Source organism: Cannabis sativa, chromosome 4 (genome assembly GCF_029168945.1).
Source record: "Cannabis sativa cultivar Pink pepper isolate KNU-18-1 chromosome 4, ASM2916894v1, whole genome shotgun sequence".
Taxonomy (NCBI): Eukaryota; Viridiplantae; Streptophyta; class Magnoliopsida; order Rosales; family Cannabaceae; genus Cannabis; species Cannabis sativa.
Genome location: NC_083604.1, coordinates 71,718,744 through 71,734,981, shown reverse-complemented (window position 1 = coordinate 71,734,981; position 16,238 = coordinate 71,718,744). Strand labels below are relative to the sequence as shown.

General features: G+C 36.0%; 1 protein-coding gene and 1 non-coding gene across 2 annotated transcripts; one reads left to right on the top strand and one right to left on the bottom strand.

Annotated features, from left to right (window-relative positions):
* Positions 1-17: 17 nt before the first annotated feature.
* LOC115714129 (ribonuclease III domain-containing protein RNC1, chloroplastic) lies at positions 18-4,044 on the bottom strand. Its single transcript, XM_030642690.2, has 5 exons — positions 2,961-4,044; positions 2,014-2,218; positions 1,336-1,536; positions 823-909; positions 18-682 (listed from the first exon to the last, which is right to left on the bottom strand). The coding sequence occupies exons 1-5, from the start codon at positions 3,767-3,769 to the stop codon at positions 365-367; spliced, it is 1,620 nt and encodes a 539-aa protein (XP_030498550.1). The 5' UTR covers positions 3,770-4,044; the 3' UTR covers positions 18-364.
* A 6,935-nt stretch (positions 4,045-10,979) lies between these two features.
* LOC133037532 (small nucleolar RNA R71) lies at positions 10,980-11,086 on the top strand. The gene has a single exon (XR_009687619.1). It is a non-coding gene; the product is annotated as a small nucleolar RNA R71 (small nucleolar RNA).
* Positions 11,087-16,238: the final 5,152 nt, after the last annotated feature.

Genomic DNA, 16,238 nt, shown 5'->3' with positions numbered 1-16,238 from the left:
AACTTACATATCTCAAATGATACATACAAATATAATATTTCTTTTGATAAAGTGATACATACAAATATTAAACACTACGGAATGTGACCAAATTAGGTGCATCAGCCTCTTCCACTAGTCTATTATTATTATTATGGTGTTATACATCCACAGGGGTAGCAATATTGTCTACCAATCAAGATTGCCTAATGAAATTATAATCAGAATAAGAAAACACTTTTGACACATCTAAAATGAATTATGAAATACAATAACATGTAACAAAATTCAATTCAGTTTAGTTGATGTAAGTATATCCTATTCTTTTTTTTTACCCATCTATTCCATTGGATTCGTACCTTTTTTTTTACCCCTTTTTTCTATTTTACACAGCTTTTGGTTGGATTTGCTCAAAATCGAAAACCTCAAACATGAGGCGCCTCACATCTGGCTTTCCATATACAGTGTATGAAAGTCCATGGAGGGCTTGTTGAACAGCAGTGGTGGCTGGATTCCTTAATCTTCGATTGTGTTCGTATTTATCTTGCACCTCTTCTGAATAGATGATAAACTGATGAAGACGCCTGTCCCTCAAATATCTCCCACAGAACTTGTTCATGAGAACACGACGGTGCCTCTCCTGCAGCCACTTTCCGGGTGCATCTAAGTGCTTCATCAATAATCTTTCCGCCATTACTAGATCCTGGTAATAAACGAATGAAATAATTTAACAAAGCTTTTTAAGTACTTTATAACAACTGACAAAAGGATAGGCCGACTGCGAATTTAAAGCATTATCTTTAGATGTGCAGAGACAATTGCAATGATAAAGAGAGTTTTCACCTGAATCTTTTGCCCAACGTATTCTAATCGCTCATAGCAAAAGCGGGGGTGCTCAAACTTGTGCTTTGATGGATGCAAGAAACTTAACTGTAACAAAAATGAAAAATAAAAAAGTTATTAATCTCCAAAAAAAAAAAAATACATACATACATATACAAACATACATAACCAATTCTAAAATTTACTCAGAAGACTAGATGTTAAATTCAAAAAAAATCTTTTCCAGCGTTATATTCTCAAACAAGTTGATCCATACTGAATAATTCTCTTGAAAACTTCATAATTCTAAAGGAAAAATAGGAGCTGAGTTGGTATCAGTAATTGATATAAAAAATCAGATCAACAGCCAACATTAAAAACACGCAATAGTAGGTTAACATACAGCTAGAGAAGCTTTACATAGTTTTCCTGGTTTCCTTACTTCTTGGCGTTGCAACCAAAGTCAAGAGCCAGTTTCGTAAGTAATTGAAGGGCCAAAGTAAATGTAAAGATGAAATATAGGAGGAGACCTACCTGTAACCCAAGTCCAAGTTCAATGTTCCTGGCTTGGGTGATGTCCGGATTGCTATCTTTCATATCTAAGGGATATCCCAGGTTTCTCATGACTTGGGGTCTGCTGTCATAGTCCCATATATTTCCTCTGAATCTATGCATACCTGGTGGAACACAAGCCCTGAAGAGCCTAGGGTGTGCAAATAGAGCATCTTGAGGAGGCTGAAGAGGGGCAAAACATGGCATTAGGTGAATAGCAGGAGACTTCAAATATTCCAGTAAGTTTAAATTTTAACTACTTATTTATCAACAGTAAAGTTCGAGATGAACTGGGAATGTCATTGCTTTTCTATATAACTGACCGAAAATTTATTTGCTCTATCATGATTCTAAAACTGCAAGTGTAGAAACTAGTTAATTGTGATATCATTAATTGAGTAGCCACTAAAAATTCATCTCTCACAAATCAGTCAATTTAAAAAGAACAGCCTGATTATAAAACTGCAGCAAAATCTATGTCTATCAAGTTCTATGTTCACTTTAGTCTAAATCAACTTATCTTGTATTCAGTACCCTCGTGCTTGGATGTGAAAATATGTGCATTATGATTGTAACTTGTAAGTAGCTAGAGTCTTTATCATCAAGGAATGCACAACGTATAAAAATAAATAATAAAAAAAGAAAAGAAAGAGAGCTCGCCTTATAGGTAGCTACATCTTGCCAGCTGAGTTTGTTGCCTTCAAATTCAACTGAAACATAGTCAACATCTTCAAGTTGTCTCCTTAATCTTGGCTGGCAGTCCTCAGCTTCTGGGTCCATTCCAAACACTTCAAAAAGAACTCGATACACTTCTGGCATACCAAAGCACAAATAGATAGCACCAAAAAGAGCCCAGAATACAGACCTGTCAAAAGATCGAATATCTCAACATACTGAGCCTTTCTGTCTACTAAAACGGTTCAAGCCAAAATTGTATCTTACCCAAATGAAGATACTTCATTGTGTAAAATATTATTTGTGACTGACATGTTGTGTGTATAAGCTAATATAAACTGAAACAAAGAAGTTAGGCTAAGCTAAGGACCACCCAGTACTAGGGAAAGTTTGCACCTTTTAAGGAATTATGAGATGGACAAACACCAGATAATAAATAATCAAGACTAGTTCGATTTAGTATAGCAAGGATCATTATCACAATATCTTCGATCTTCACAAGCAAATGCGTATAATTAAAAACAAAACTCATATTAAGTGATGATGAAAGAGATGTACAAAAAACTTTTTAAGTCATTAAGGTGTAAACTACTAAAATGTTTAACCAAAGTCACAGAAAAAGAAAACACAAGATAATGTCTATGGAAAAACTCAACATCAATATGCATCATCATATGACTCTCATTTTCACCCACTCAGTGATCAATCAATCTCCCGGGTACCATATAGAACTACTACACTTATTGAGTGTCAAGCAGACAATCTTGTATAAACAGTATAAATTTCAAACTAAACAATTTAGACTCTAATAAGAGAGCATTTAACTAAATAATGCAAAACCTTTTTTGATCATTCATTATCCAAGAAAAAAAGAACAAGTGAAAATCACAACAATATAATTAAACCAAGTTGAAGATAACCAAAGAACTTACTTCACCGGGGCCTCCCTGTCCTTCCTAAGCATCTTATCCATATCATCGTATGGAAATACCAGATTCTGTAAACTTGCAGCTTTAATCCACTTGGGCAAGAACCTCTTTCCAATCAAAGCAAACACCCTTTCTCTCATTGGACCCGGTGACTCCCTAGGATAACGCTGTAAGAAGAACTCAGCCAATGCCAGTTCAAGCACGTACTGACCCAGAAAGCTCAACCTCGAATGGCCAGAGCGAACGTGCCGGGTTTTCGTCCTCTCACACGCCGGATGTTGAAATGCCAAATAGAGCAGCGTATCGAATTGCTTTGCTGGGTTATCGTCCCCAAACCTATCCGACGGCTCAAGAGGGTACCCAAGGGCCTGTTTGGCCTCAAGCAAGTACTCTTCCATCCAAGTCTTATCCGCATTGTTAAGCCGCGAAGAAGGCAAACAAGAACTTAGCAATGGAAAAGATTTGAGCGACAATTGAGGGCTATTGAGAAACCTATCTGTTAATTTCTTGTCATCCAAAGGGGGTCTTAGTACGAACCTCTTAGGAGGAACCTTCTTCTTCGGAGAAGTAGCCCTTTTACGCTCGGCGAGCTCTTTAAGGAGTCTTTGTGGGCTGTTTTGGGGAAGCTCTTGTTGTGGGTCCACAGCAACGGCGAAAATTCGGAAGTTGTGCAAAGTTTGGTTGGCTAATTTCTGGTTTTGGGGTCGAAACTGGAATGGGAAAGTGGAGAATGAAGAAGAAAAGGAGTAGTTTTTACATGTTGGGGATGAACATGGTTTGGAGAGTTGTATGAAGGAAGAAGAAAGTTCCATTTTTTGTGTTTGTTCAGATATATTTGAAAAAAGGTTAGTATATAGGGGTTGAGATTTAGAAGATAATGGGTGTTTGATTTAGAGGGTGAGAATGGGATTGGGACTGAGCTGCCATTGATGGAGGGTTTAGTTGTGAGGGTTTTAGTTTTAGAAGGCTGGATAAGGTATTAAGGTGGGAAGAGCCCAGCACACAAGCTTAGCTCCAGTCACTTGGATTATTATGCGTCGGATCGGACTGCGGGTCACTTAAAATCATATTGATCGTCAAACGGTGTCGTTTATGTTGTTGTTGTGTTTTTTCATTACAACAAGAAAAGTGGCTCTTATCATTTTAATGTTGATTAATTCGCGGCATAAATACTTAAATTTAATTCCTAATTATAAATAAATACTTAAGTTTAATTTTGACGGTAATAATACTTAAGTTTTAATTCTATAATTTGTGTAGGTATTTGACTGTTAAGTATTAAGTAAATTGACAGCTGACAATTCCTAATTGGTACAAGTCATTAAATTTTTATTTTTTTTTTAAAAAAAATAGTTTAAATATACTAATAAGAAAATGATACGTGAATAATAACTTAACATTTAAAGGAGAAGTACCTACAGAGTTTTAAAAATATAACTTAGGTATTATTACCCGCCAAAAATTAAAATTAGATATTTATTTGCAATAACTTCCTTATTTATGTTGCAAAATACTTTTTAATTTTTATAAATTATTAGGTTATTATATATGTATATTTTTAGCTGTATAATTAGTTTTTTTGTGTAAATTTTATTCAATAAATAAAACTATTTTTATTAAAAATATTTAAATTAAGTATTATTTATAATAAAAAAAACATAATAATATTCAAAATTTGTTGTTACTTATAATTTAAATTTAATTATTGTAATATTTTTAATTTTATAATATTTTTACTATTTTTGAAATATCATACACTTTTTTTATTTTTTTTAAATAATAATAATAGAAATATATTTTTTTGTAAAAAAAATAGAAAGATAATTTTTTAAATATGTGCAGTATGTTTAAATTTAAGACTTAGAGTCGTTGGCTAAAAACGAAGTGAACAAACTGAATAACAGAATTCAATTATATCTTATTATTTTATATATTTTTTTAATTTAAATATATTAAACTATAATATATTTAATTTAAAATAATATTATTTATTTTGTAATAAATAATAATTAATTAATTCTCATTAATCTCTTATTTAACTAGGATTAAATAAATATTATTTTACACTAAAATAATATAGGGGAATTATCTCATATACTATTTTTTTTAACTTTTTTTTCTCAAATTTACGGTTTGAGTTGCTCCAGTGGTAGGTCCGGTAGTTTCTATGTGGGTTACTATGTAGATTTTAGTTGCAATTTAAGTTACTCTGTTGGTCGCTATGTGTGTTTCTATGTGTATTTCTGTAAAAATACAAAAAAAAAATTGTTTTGAAATGTAAAAATAAAAAAATCCTAATAATATCTCTTTAAATATTAATAACAATAATATTATCTTTAATTAATTGATATAGTCTCATCAAATAAAACTAAATAGTTAAATATCATTTTAATTATTCAATTTATAAATTACATAATTATTCAAAATAATAATTTATACTAAAATTATTATTTTGCCCTGAAGAATTATTTCTCATAAAGATTAATTCTTTCTTAATTCATTCATAAAATTAAATCTTCTTCAGTACATCTGTTAGGCTATTTTTAGCCTATGTTTTGGATCCAATTTATGTGCGTTTTTAGCTGTGTTGGGACGGAATTACGCTTGTTTTCTATGTTTTCAGGTTCTTTGGAATAAAAGAGGTCTCTGGTGCAGAAATTCGTTAAAAGACGTGCTGAGCCGAAGAAAACTCAATTTTTGAGCAATTGTGCATATCTGGCCGCGGCTAAACACAACTTGGCCGCGGCTAGATCTCGAGGTTTTACAAGGCATCAGTCGCCGCGGCGATGAAGAGGCTCGCCGCGGCCAGATAAGAGATACAGAGAGCACCCAATTTTGCAATATTCTCGCCGCGGCGAGAGGAAGCTTGGCCGCGGCGAGATCCCGTACGGACCAGGGGCATTTTCGTCCATCGAACCCTAAATTTCAATTATAAATAGAAAACTGCGATTGGAAGTCTGGGAGAGCGATTTGGAACCCTAAAACACAGCTGAGAGCGGCAGGAAGAGCATAGAGATTCAAGTGAAGATCCAGAATTCATCCACCAACAGTTCTTTTCTTTATTCCTCTTTAATTTATTTATGTTGAATATTGCTATAGGAATGGTTATGGATTTATTTCTGAACTAAATTTCCCATTTAGGGAGGATGATGATTGTTGTTTAATGTTTTGCCTAGTTAATGTTTAATTACCATTCCTCAATTCTTGTGTGTGAAATTATCTTAGTTTGTTCTTAATTTCATGTTTAAGATTGATCACCTTGTGCATGCTTTATGATCTCAATTCAAAATCTGAAAAGTGAGAATTGAGAATGCTAAAATTAAGATAATCGATGTTCTATGTGAAACGAAAGTATTTGCATGACTTATGTGACGAGTAGATTATTACTTAATGCTGATTTCATGTTAGTTTAATTAAGGAATTAATTAGATAACATGTGATTTAGAATCTAGAAGATCTGAAAGGAGCTAGGTTATTTCATAATCTGTCATTCATTCCAAGAATAGGATAGTAATTAAGCATTAACGATTTGGGTAAACAACAACAGGATTCTCCTCCCTATTGTCTCATCTTGCTCAACTTTAAATTGTGTTATTAAGTTTTCTGAATTTCTTTCAAATTTTACTGTTTTTAAATCATAATTGCTTTTGATTTACCGAATAGAATCATAAGTATAATTTAGTGGTACTTAATCCAATTCCCTGTGGGATCGACCTCACCTGTGTGAGATTTACTACTTGATTGCGTATACTTGCGTAGTGTTTAAAATTATAGCAACAAGTTTTTGGCGCCGTTGCCGGGGAGTGTTAGTTAATACTATTAAAAATTAAATTTTGTTCTAATTTGGTTTTTCTTTTTAGTTTTAGTATTATTTTTTTTTTCAAATTTTTATCTTTTTAGTACTAATTTAGTTTTTTTTTTATTATTTTACTAATGTTTTATTGATGAGCTTGACCTGGAAGGTAAATCCAGATGCTATATCTTGAGGATTTTGCCCAACAACATAATGAGCCATTCTATTCTGCTTGGAGGAGATTTAAAGAGTATGGAGAGAGATGTTATCCCACTTTCTCAAGTGGATGTTTTACGTGGCTCTTTTATAATGGACTTAATAATGAAACAAGAAGCTGGGTTGATTATGGAGCAGAGACAACCGGAGCACCTCTATTAATGAGAGGCTATGATGTAATAAATCTGTTGAATAACATGGCAGATTTTGATTACGACTGGCATTGGGATCCATCACTTCAGGGTTGGAGTCACCAATACCCACCTTATTTCCCAAATTCATCCCAACAAACTGAAAAAGAGGAGCAACTACTAGCACTTTTACAATCACTTCCAGGAGAGATTAATCGCTTAACAGACATGGTGAGGTCCTTATGTGATAATTTAGTGGCTCATGATTCAGAATGTAATAACTCCAATATTGAAAGTTATGAGAGTTATTGTTACAATGAAGAAGGGTCATTAGTTGAGTACAAGGAAGATAATGAGCCTACAATTGAAGATCAAGATCCTTGTGAAGAGGAACTCATTGAATATGAAATCACAAGTGAGGGTATGAATAGCCACGTGGAGAGTGAGCAACAAGAAGAAGGTTTGTTAGATGAAAGTGTAGATACTGTGACATTGGAGGATGAGGAAGAACATAGCATCATTGATTCGACTTCATCAATGATATTGACTAATAAACCACCAATGAATCCATATATTTCATCAACACCATATTATATCCTCTGCAAGCTACGAAAGACTTCTCCCCAAGCTCATCATCCAAAGTCTTATGTTGTTGGTACTGACTTTGATTCTTGTCTTTTATGTCAAGATCAAATTCTTGCAAAAGAAGAACCCATCGAATCAGTCGTGGTTTGGCATCCTTCTTAGTCATCAAGTATTTGATTGCTGAATGATCTGTATACACTATCACTTTATTGCCAATCAAGTAGGGTCGAAATTTGTCACATGCAAACACTATAGCCAGCATCTCTTTTTCTGTAGTAGCGTAGTTTAGTTGGGCATCATTCAAGGTTTTGCTTGCATAGTAAATGGTTCTGAATACCTTGTCAACCCGTTGTCCCAAAACTGCTCCAATAGCATAATCACTTGCATCGCACATGATTTCAAAAGGTAATTCCCAGTTTGGTGTAGTCACAATCGGTGCTGAGATTAACTTCTCCTTGAGAATCTGGAATGCTTCAAGACAATCTTTCCCAAATTCAAAAGGTACTCCACTAGCAAGAAGATTGGATAGCGGTTTGGCCACTTTGGAGAAATCTTTGATAAATCTTCTATAAAACCCGGCATGACCCAAAAAGCTTCGAACTCCCTTAACTGAAACTGGAGGAGGCAAGTTCTCAATTGTAGATACTTTGGCTTTGTCAACCTCAATACCTTCTTTTGAGATTTTATGTCCCAGCACTATTCCTTCTGTAACCATGAAATGGCACTTTTCCCAGGCCAAAGACTAAATTAGAGTCTTCACATCTTGCTAAAACCAATTCCAAGTTGCTCAGACATTGGTCAAACGATGAGCCAAACACTGAAAAATCATCCATGAACACCTCGATGCACTTTTCTATTAAATCTGAAAATATGGCCATCATACACCTCTGAAATGTTGCTGGAGCATTGCACAGCCCAAATGGCATTCGTCGAAAAGCAAAGGTACCATATGGACATGTGAATGTTGTTTTCTCTTGATCCTCCGGTGCTATAGCTATTTGGTGATACCCTGAGTATCCATCAAGGAAACAATAGTACTCTTGTCCTGCCAACTTGTCTAACATCTGATCAATGAATGGGAGTGGAAAGTGATCTTTTCTTGTGGCCTTGTTGAGTTTTCGGTAGTCAATGCAAATTCTCCATCCCGTGACAGTTCTAGTTGGGATGAGTTCATTCTTCTCGTTCTTTACCACCGTCATCCCTCCTTTCTTTGGAACAACTTGGACTGGACTCACCCATTTACTGTCTGAAATAGGATACGCTACCCCGGCATCTAACCACTTCAAGACTTCTTTTCTGACAACCTCCTTCATTGGTGGATTTAATCTACGTTGTGCATCAATGGTTGGCTTCACTCCTTCCTCCATTAAGATTCTATGCATTACAGTTGAAGGGCTGATCCCTTTAATATCTGCTAAAGTCCATCCAATGGCTTTTGAATGCTTCCTTAGAACCCGTAATAGCTTATCTGTCTCTACAGAAGATAGGGAAGAAGCCACAATAACAGGAAGTGTCTTATTTTCTCCCAAATATTCATACCTGAGATGCTCTGGTAGGACTTTTAACTCTAGTTGAGGAGGCTTTTCAGTAGATGGGGTAGGCTTTGTTGGTATGACTCCTAACTCTTCATAATATTTTCTATTCAGCGGTCCATAAGAATCGAGCCACAAAGCATACTCATAAGCTTCCTTACCGTCTTGTTCCACCACCTCTTCTTGTACCAAACTCAGATTAAGAGGATCTTCAGCATGTGTCTTTGTCTCCATTAACTGGTCCACCACATCAATTGCAAAACAGTTGTCACTAGCCGTAGGATAGGTCATTGCTTTGAGCACATTAAATACAACTTCATCTCCTTGTACCCTTAGCTTTAACTCTCCTTTCTGAACATCAATTAGTGCTTTCCCTGTTGCCAAGAAAGGTCTACCCAGGATGATAGGAACATTACTATCTTCTTCCATATCCAGAACAATGAAATCAGCTGGAAAGATGAACTTGTCCACCTTTACTAACACATCCTCAATGACTCCTCTAGGGTGAGCTAGCGATCGATCTGCCAATTGAAGAGTTACAGTAGTTGGCTTTGCTTCACCTAGCTGCAATCTTTTAAACACTGACAAAGGCATTAAGTTTATACTGGCTCCCAAATCACATAGTGCATTTATTCCTTCAATTTTACCAATAGTACAAGGAATAGTGAAACTCCCTGGATCTCTGAGTTTTGGAGGGAGTTTCTTCTGTAGAATAGCGCTACACTCTTCAGTTAGAGCCACTGTCTCATAGTCTTCCATCTTCCTCTTCTTTGACAAAATTTCCTTCATAAACTTCACATAACTTGGCATCTGCTCTAGAGCTTCAGCAAAAGGAATGTTAATGTGAAGTCTTTTGAAGACTTCTAGAAACTTGGTGAACTGCTTGTCTAAGCTTGACTTTCTAAGCCTCTGAGGATAGGGTATTTTTACATGATGATCAATACTAATTGGTGGGGACAGTGGCGGTGGTGCTGGGCTGTCAGTAGCCTTCTCTGCTGTTGGTGTTGGTGTTTGCACTGGTTGAGCATTTATTTCTTCGTCTTCCTCAATTGGTTGTGGTAACTCGGGCCCATCATACTTCTTACCGCTCCTCAGGGTAATTGCCTTGCAATTTTCTTTGGGATTAACTTCAGTTGTGCTAGGCAAATTCCCTTGAGGGCGGGTTGCTACCTGAGTTGCTAGCTGGCCCATCTGAGTCTGCAGGTCTTTAATTGAAGATCTAGTTTCAGTCATGAATTGGAGCAGTAAATCTGTCTGCAAACTAGAACTTCCACCAGAGGCTTGTTGCTGATTAAACTGTTGGTTCTGATTTCTTTGTTGATAGAACCCACTATTTCTTCGGTTGTTATTCTGGTTGAACCCATAATTGTTGTTGTTGTTGTTCTGTGAAAAATTCCCAATGGCTTTAGCTTCATCCATTGGCAAATCATCCACATCTGCTTGACACTCCGAAAAATGATGACTTCCTCCACATAACTCACAAACAATTTGGGCTTACTTAGCTTGCCCTGCAATGATTTTAGTCAATGCCTCAACCTGAGCTGTTAACTTTGTGATGGCATCAACTTCTAACACACCAGCTACCTTCTTAGATTGACTCCTTTCAGTTGGCCACTGCTGATTGTTTAGAGCCATCTCCTCCAATAGATCATACGCTTCATTAGCACTTTTTCTCATAAAAGCTCCGCCCGCTGCTGCATCTATTAAAGTTCTAGTATTACCAACCAGCCCGTTATAAAAGTTGTGAACCAGCATCCACTTCTCTATACCATGATGAGGACACCTCCTGATCAGATCTTTAAACCTCTCCCAAGCCTCATGGAGAGATTCATTATCTTGTTGGCAGAAATTATTGATTTCTCCTCTTAGCTTTGCAGACTTAGCTGGAGGAAAGAACTTTGACAAGAATTTTGTTGCCAGATCATTCCATGTAGCAATAGAATTAGGTGGCAAAGAATTCAACCAACTCTTGGCTCGTTCTCTGAGCGAGAATGGAAACAACCTCAGTCGAATGGCATCATCGCTAACTCCATTAACCTTAAAAGTTTCACAAAGTTCCATGAAGTTAGAGAGATGCAAATTAGGATCTTCAGAAGGGAGACCACCAAACTGAACTGAAGACTGCACCATTTGAAGGATGGCAGGCTTAATCTCGAAATTGTTTGCATCCACTGCCGGTGGCCTGATACATGACTGCACTCCCGTCAGAGTAGGGAGAATGTAATCTCTCAAGCTACGGCCATTAGCTTGATCTTCCACGGCACCTCCATTATTACCGTTATTACCCCCATTGTTTCCAGCATTATTGTTCACATTCGCAGCCATGATCTCTGATGTTTCAGCAGTTGCTGAAACTCTTTCTTGCCTCTTGTTCTTTCGATTCCTCCTGCAAGTTTTCTCAATTTCAGGATCAACTGGTAATATGACTGTTTGTCCTTGACGGCGCATGCACTTAGGATTCCTGAAATAAATCAAGAAAATATTGCAAGAAAAAGGTTAGAAAAATCAGCAAGAGAAAAAATATACCAAATTAGAAGTTAGTATAATTTTATGTAATATTAATCTTTAACAATTCCCCGGCAACGGCGCCAAAAACTTGTTGCGATATTTTTGCACACGCAAGTGTACGTATCGTTTAAAGTAGTAGACTCACTAGGAGTGAGGTCGATCCCACAGGGAGTGTAGTTAAGTACGTTAAAATTAAACTTTTACTTCTATTTGGTTAAATAAAAAATAAAGAAAGAATTAAGAATAAGAAACTAGTAAGAAACAATTATACAAGAAAATTGAAAGTTAATAAAAACTAGGGCTTCGATTTCAATTGTTTCTATTGAATATGGCCTAATATGATTATTTTCCTAATATTAATTTCTATGCAATAGCAGGTTTACTAAGGTAATTTATAGTCTTCTCAGATATATAAATCTCAATTACATGCAAACTTTCTACTCTCGTGATAAATTTAACATGCAACAGGCATTAAACACAGAAACCCTATAAGCTATCTAAACCATATAGGTACTCTCGTCCTATATCGAAATTCAGTTCTATTCTACTATAGCATATTTGACACTCACTTCTCAGATCTCGCATCAAAATCATAAACAGTTAATTGGTGATCAGGCAATTAAAAGTAATTAAGCACAAATAAAATAGAATACATAGAAATTAGGGGGAAAATTAATCATATTAAAACCATAAATAATGTTAAACAATATCCATCTAACCCTAATTAAAGTGTTTAGCTACACATGTTCATGAGAGCACAATCACACATATTAACTTTAAGAAAATAGATGAAAATAGAGAAGAGAAGAATGCTGAAAACCCTCTGAAGAATGCCTCCAATATTGTAGTTGATCTCTCCACTTTGCATCTGTATTCTCTCTGTTTTTCTCTCTAAAATTGCTTGATGAAATCAACTCCATTCTTCCCTTTATATAGGCATTGAAGGCCTAAAAATATGGAAAAAAACGCAATATTTAAATTCCCATTCGGATTTAAATTTTTGGGAAACCTCAAACGAGATATTTTTTTTCTGCTGCGTTGACTGATAGTATTTTGGCCATAACTCTCTCAATATTGCTCGGAATTGGACGATTCAAGATGTTCTGGAAAGATAAAAGAGAGATCTAGAACTTTCATGTTTTGACTTTTTTCAAAATCTAATCAGAACACCGTTGAATTCAGGCTTGAAGTTTCGGCTTGCACAATTTTCTCTATTTTAAATATCATGATATTTTTATCTTTTTCCCATCTTTTTCTCTGATATTTTTCTAATCTTCTTCTATTTTAAATCTGTAAAAATAAAAGATAACAAGCGTAAAAATGCTCCAAACACGATTAAAACTTAATTAAAAATATACTAAACTTAATCTAAAATTAATACTAAAAATAACCTAACAAATTCCCCCAAACTAAGCTTTTACTCGTCCTCGAGTAAAACACTAAATAAACATTAAACAAGTCAATCTCCAAAACATGAGTAATTTTCAAGTAGCTTCAATAATATGATTATGAAAAAATTCACTTATGCATATAATCCAGAATTTTAGTTCAATTACACCCTTGACAGATTTCAATTTATTTTCATTTAGCTCATGAAACCATAGAATGCAATTAACTAACAATTAAATCACTTTATGCATGCCAATTACAATCATCAATCCACTAACCCAAAATTCCATATGCTTGCAATACTTACTATTCTCCACTAATATAGATTAATGCACAACTAAGAATCAGAAGGTCTTTCTAGGCTTGTAATGTTAGGTTTAGGGTAAAGGTAGTTGAAATGGTCATTTAGGCTTTCCTATACCATAAGCTTCTCAAATCATGTCACCCACAATATTTTTTTCACACAATCCCAATACCCTTTTTTCTAATTACATGAGAGATATATTCTTCAACAAGGGTGCAACAACTTTATATTTATTTTTTTTTTCTAGATTTGACACTGGTTGTCAGATTTTTCTTTCTTTTCTCCTTTTTTTTTTTTTCAAGTTTTTGTCAATCAATTTTTTTCTTTTTATATTCTCTCAATTTTCACACTTTTTTCCACTCACATACAACAACCTTCCATCCAAATTCCCCCAAACTAAAGATCTACTTATGGTATGATTAGAATTGAAATTTTGGGTATTTATGGGTTTATCTTTTTAGGCTCAATATGTGTAGAAAAAAATAAGTGAATAACAACAATTGCAAGTCAAGCACACAGTTATGTTTTAATCCATTGCACAAGTGAATAACAACAATTCAATCCATCTTTCAATTTAACTATCACGAAAGACTAAAAAAAACTAAAACAAACTAAACTAAAACAAATAAACGCGAAAAAATAAATTAAGTTCCCCCCCCAAACTAAAATGCACATTGTCCCCAATGTGTGAAAATAAACCAGGGTGAGAGAAACTTACCTGCGCCCCTTAGAAGGGGTTTGGCGGCGGTGGCTGGTCATAAGGGTTGAAACGGGGTGGCATGGCAAAATAGTTCGGTTCTTCCACACCAATATTCATCCTCGTGACAAGTGTATTCAATTGAGCCACCTGTTGCTCATCGAAGATACTCCTCTGGGCCATGTAATTTTGCATATGCATGTTTTGCTGAATCAGATAATTCAGCTGATCGTGAGTGTACTGCATGGCAGGGTCAAGAGGCCCGACAAGACGTGGTGGTTCAATGTCCTCACGTTCCTCTTCTTCTCTTGCCGGAGGACCTCTTTGAACTGGCGGTTGCCCATGAGGATGAGGAGGTTTGAAGCGAAGAACAGTCGCCAAGTTAATAGGGCGCTGTGGCGGTGCCTTTGTATCATATGAGTACTGTGGTACCCCATGTTTCTCACATAGATCAGTGATTATTCCAGCCAACCCAAGTCCTCCACCGGAAGATCCCTCAACCATAATGTCAAAGGTCACTCGAACAATATCCCCCACATTCAAATTATACCCTTTCATAATGCCGTAAACCCATTTAAGTCTGTCCATTTGAGCATCAGAAAAATGCTTGTTGGGGAGCATCCTTGCACTAACAAAGTAAAGCCAAGCCTTGGCCACTGGATTGAGTTCACATCGGTACAATTGGTATGGTTCTCCATTAAGCTCATGGAACCTAAGGCCAGGATACCCTAGAGTCTCAGCAATATCCACATAATTCAAACTTCTCTCATAAAATTGTCGTTTCAAGGGTTGTTCTTCCACAGTGAAAGTTTGGAGTTCATAAAGGGCATGAATATCGGCTGTGGTAGCAGGCACTCTAACCCCCCTAACTCTAACTTTGCCATCTTCTCTTTCGGGCCGCTGGCTAAAAATTCCAAAGCTAGAGTTTGATTACCACGCTCAGTGACATCTACGAACTTAGTCCACTGCCTATGTAGGATTTGATCCCTAATAGATGCAAAAGCAGGGGGAATGTTGGCAGTTTGGCTTAGGTTCACAATGTCTATCCCTCTATCTTCAATGAATGCCCTATCTTTCAACTTCAAAAACCGCTCTTGAGCATCCATGTTGGCAAACCTAACTCTATCAAGATTAGAGCGTCCCCTAGGTGGGTTGGATGATGAAGCTCCCTCCTCATTAACTCTTGACCTCTTGGGACCCATCACACCAAAAAAATTATATCCTAACTCCCAAGATTTTTCAAAATTTCGACAGCACTTTCCCTTAAAAATTGACTTCCCGGGATTAAAATCCCTTTCAATTTAACCCAATTCTATTCACACAATCAATTTCAACAATGTATATAGCAAAAATCCCAAATATCCACCAAATAATCCAAAATTATCCAACAAATTCACAAATTCTTCAATAAAAATTGGAGTGGAAGTCTTAGAATCAATACCTCAATGACAATTCTTCCTTTAATCATCCTCCATTGTTGACATCTTGAAGCTTTTGAGAAGAAAAGGATGAATAAGGTATTTGGGTGAGGTTTTAGGGATTTGGGGTTGATTTTGAGTGGGAATTAGTGTTTAATGAGAGAAATAAGGGATTAGGATGATTATTGATGAAAGTTTATGGTTAGAGTTGGTGGAAAAGAGTTTAGAATGGGATTAGATGAAGAAAAAATGGTGAAAAGTGGTGTTTTCGGCGTGGAGAAGAGAGGGTTTGAATGGGGTGTGAGTTTTGAAATGTTAGGGATTTGGGGTTTTTAAACTTATTCTGACCATTCTCGCCGCGGCGAGATGTATCCTCGCCGCGGCGAGATTCCGTGAAATTGGACCCCTTTCTGTAAGGCCATTCTGGCCGCGGCGGTATGTCCCCTCGCCGCGGCTAGAAATCGTGAAAATAAGGCCCTCTCTGTAAGGTTTATCTGGCCGCGGCTACACATACCATCGCCGCGGCCACTGACAAAAAATATTTTTTTTTTTTTTCAGTAACGAAAAAGAATGAACAACAAGAAAAATAACAGTAAACTTAAAAAGAGTTCAACTAAATCAAAAGAACACTTGGGTTGCCTCCCAATTAGCGCTAACTTTATCGTCGCTCAGCTAGACGTTGATTGAGATCTTCAAAGTGGCGCCAGA

Bases quoted from the DNA above. Each gene is read 5' to 3' on its own strand.
- LOC115714129 (XM_030642690.2), bottom strand. From the start codon at position 3,769: ATGGAACTTTCTTCTTCCTTCATACAACTCTCCAAACCATGTTCATCC. The intron at 2,219-2,960 runs GTAAGTTCTTTG...ATCTTTTGACAG, and splicing joins GACAGGGAGGCCCCGGTGAA to GTCTGTATTCTGGGCTCTTT. The intron at 1,537-2,013 runs GCGAGCTCTCTT...GCCCCTCTTCAG, and splicing joins AAGATGTAGCTACCTATAAG to CCTCCTCAAGATGCTCTATT.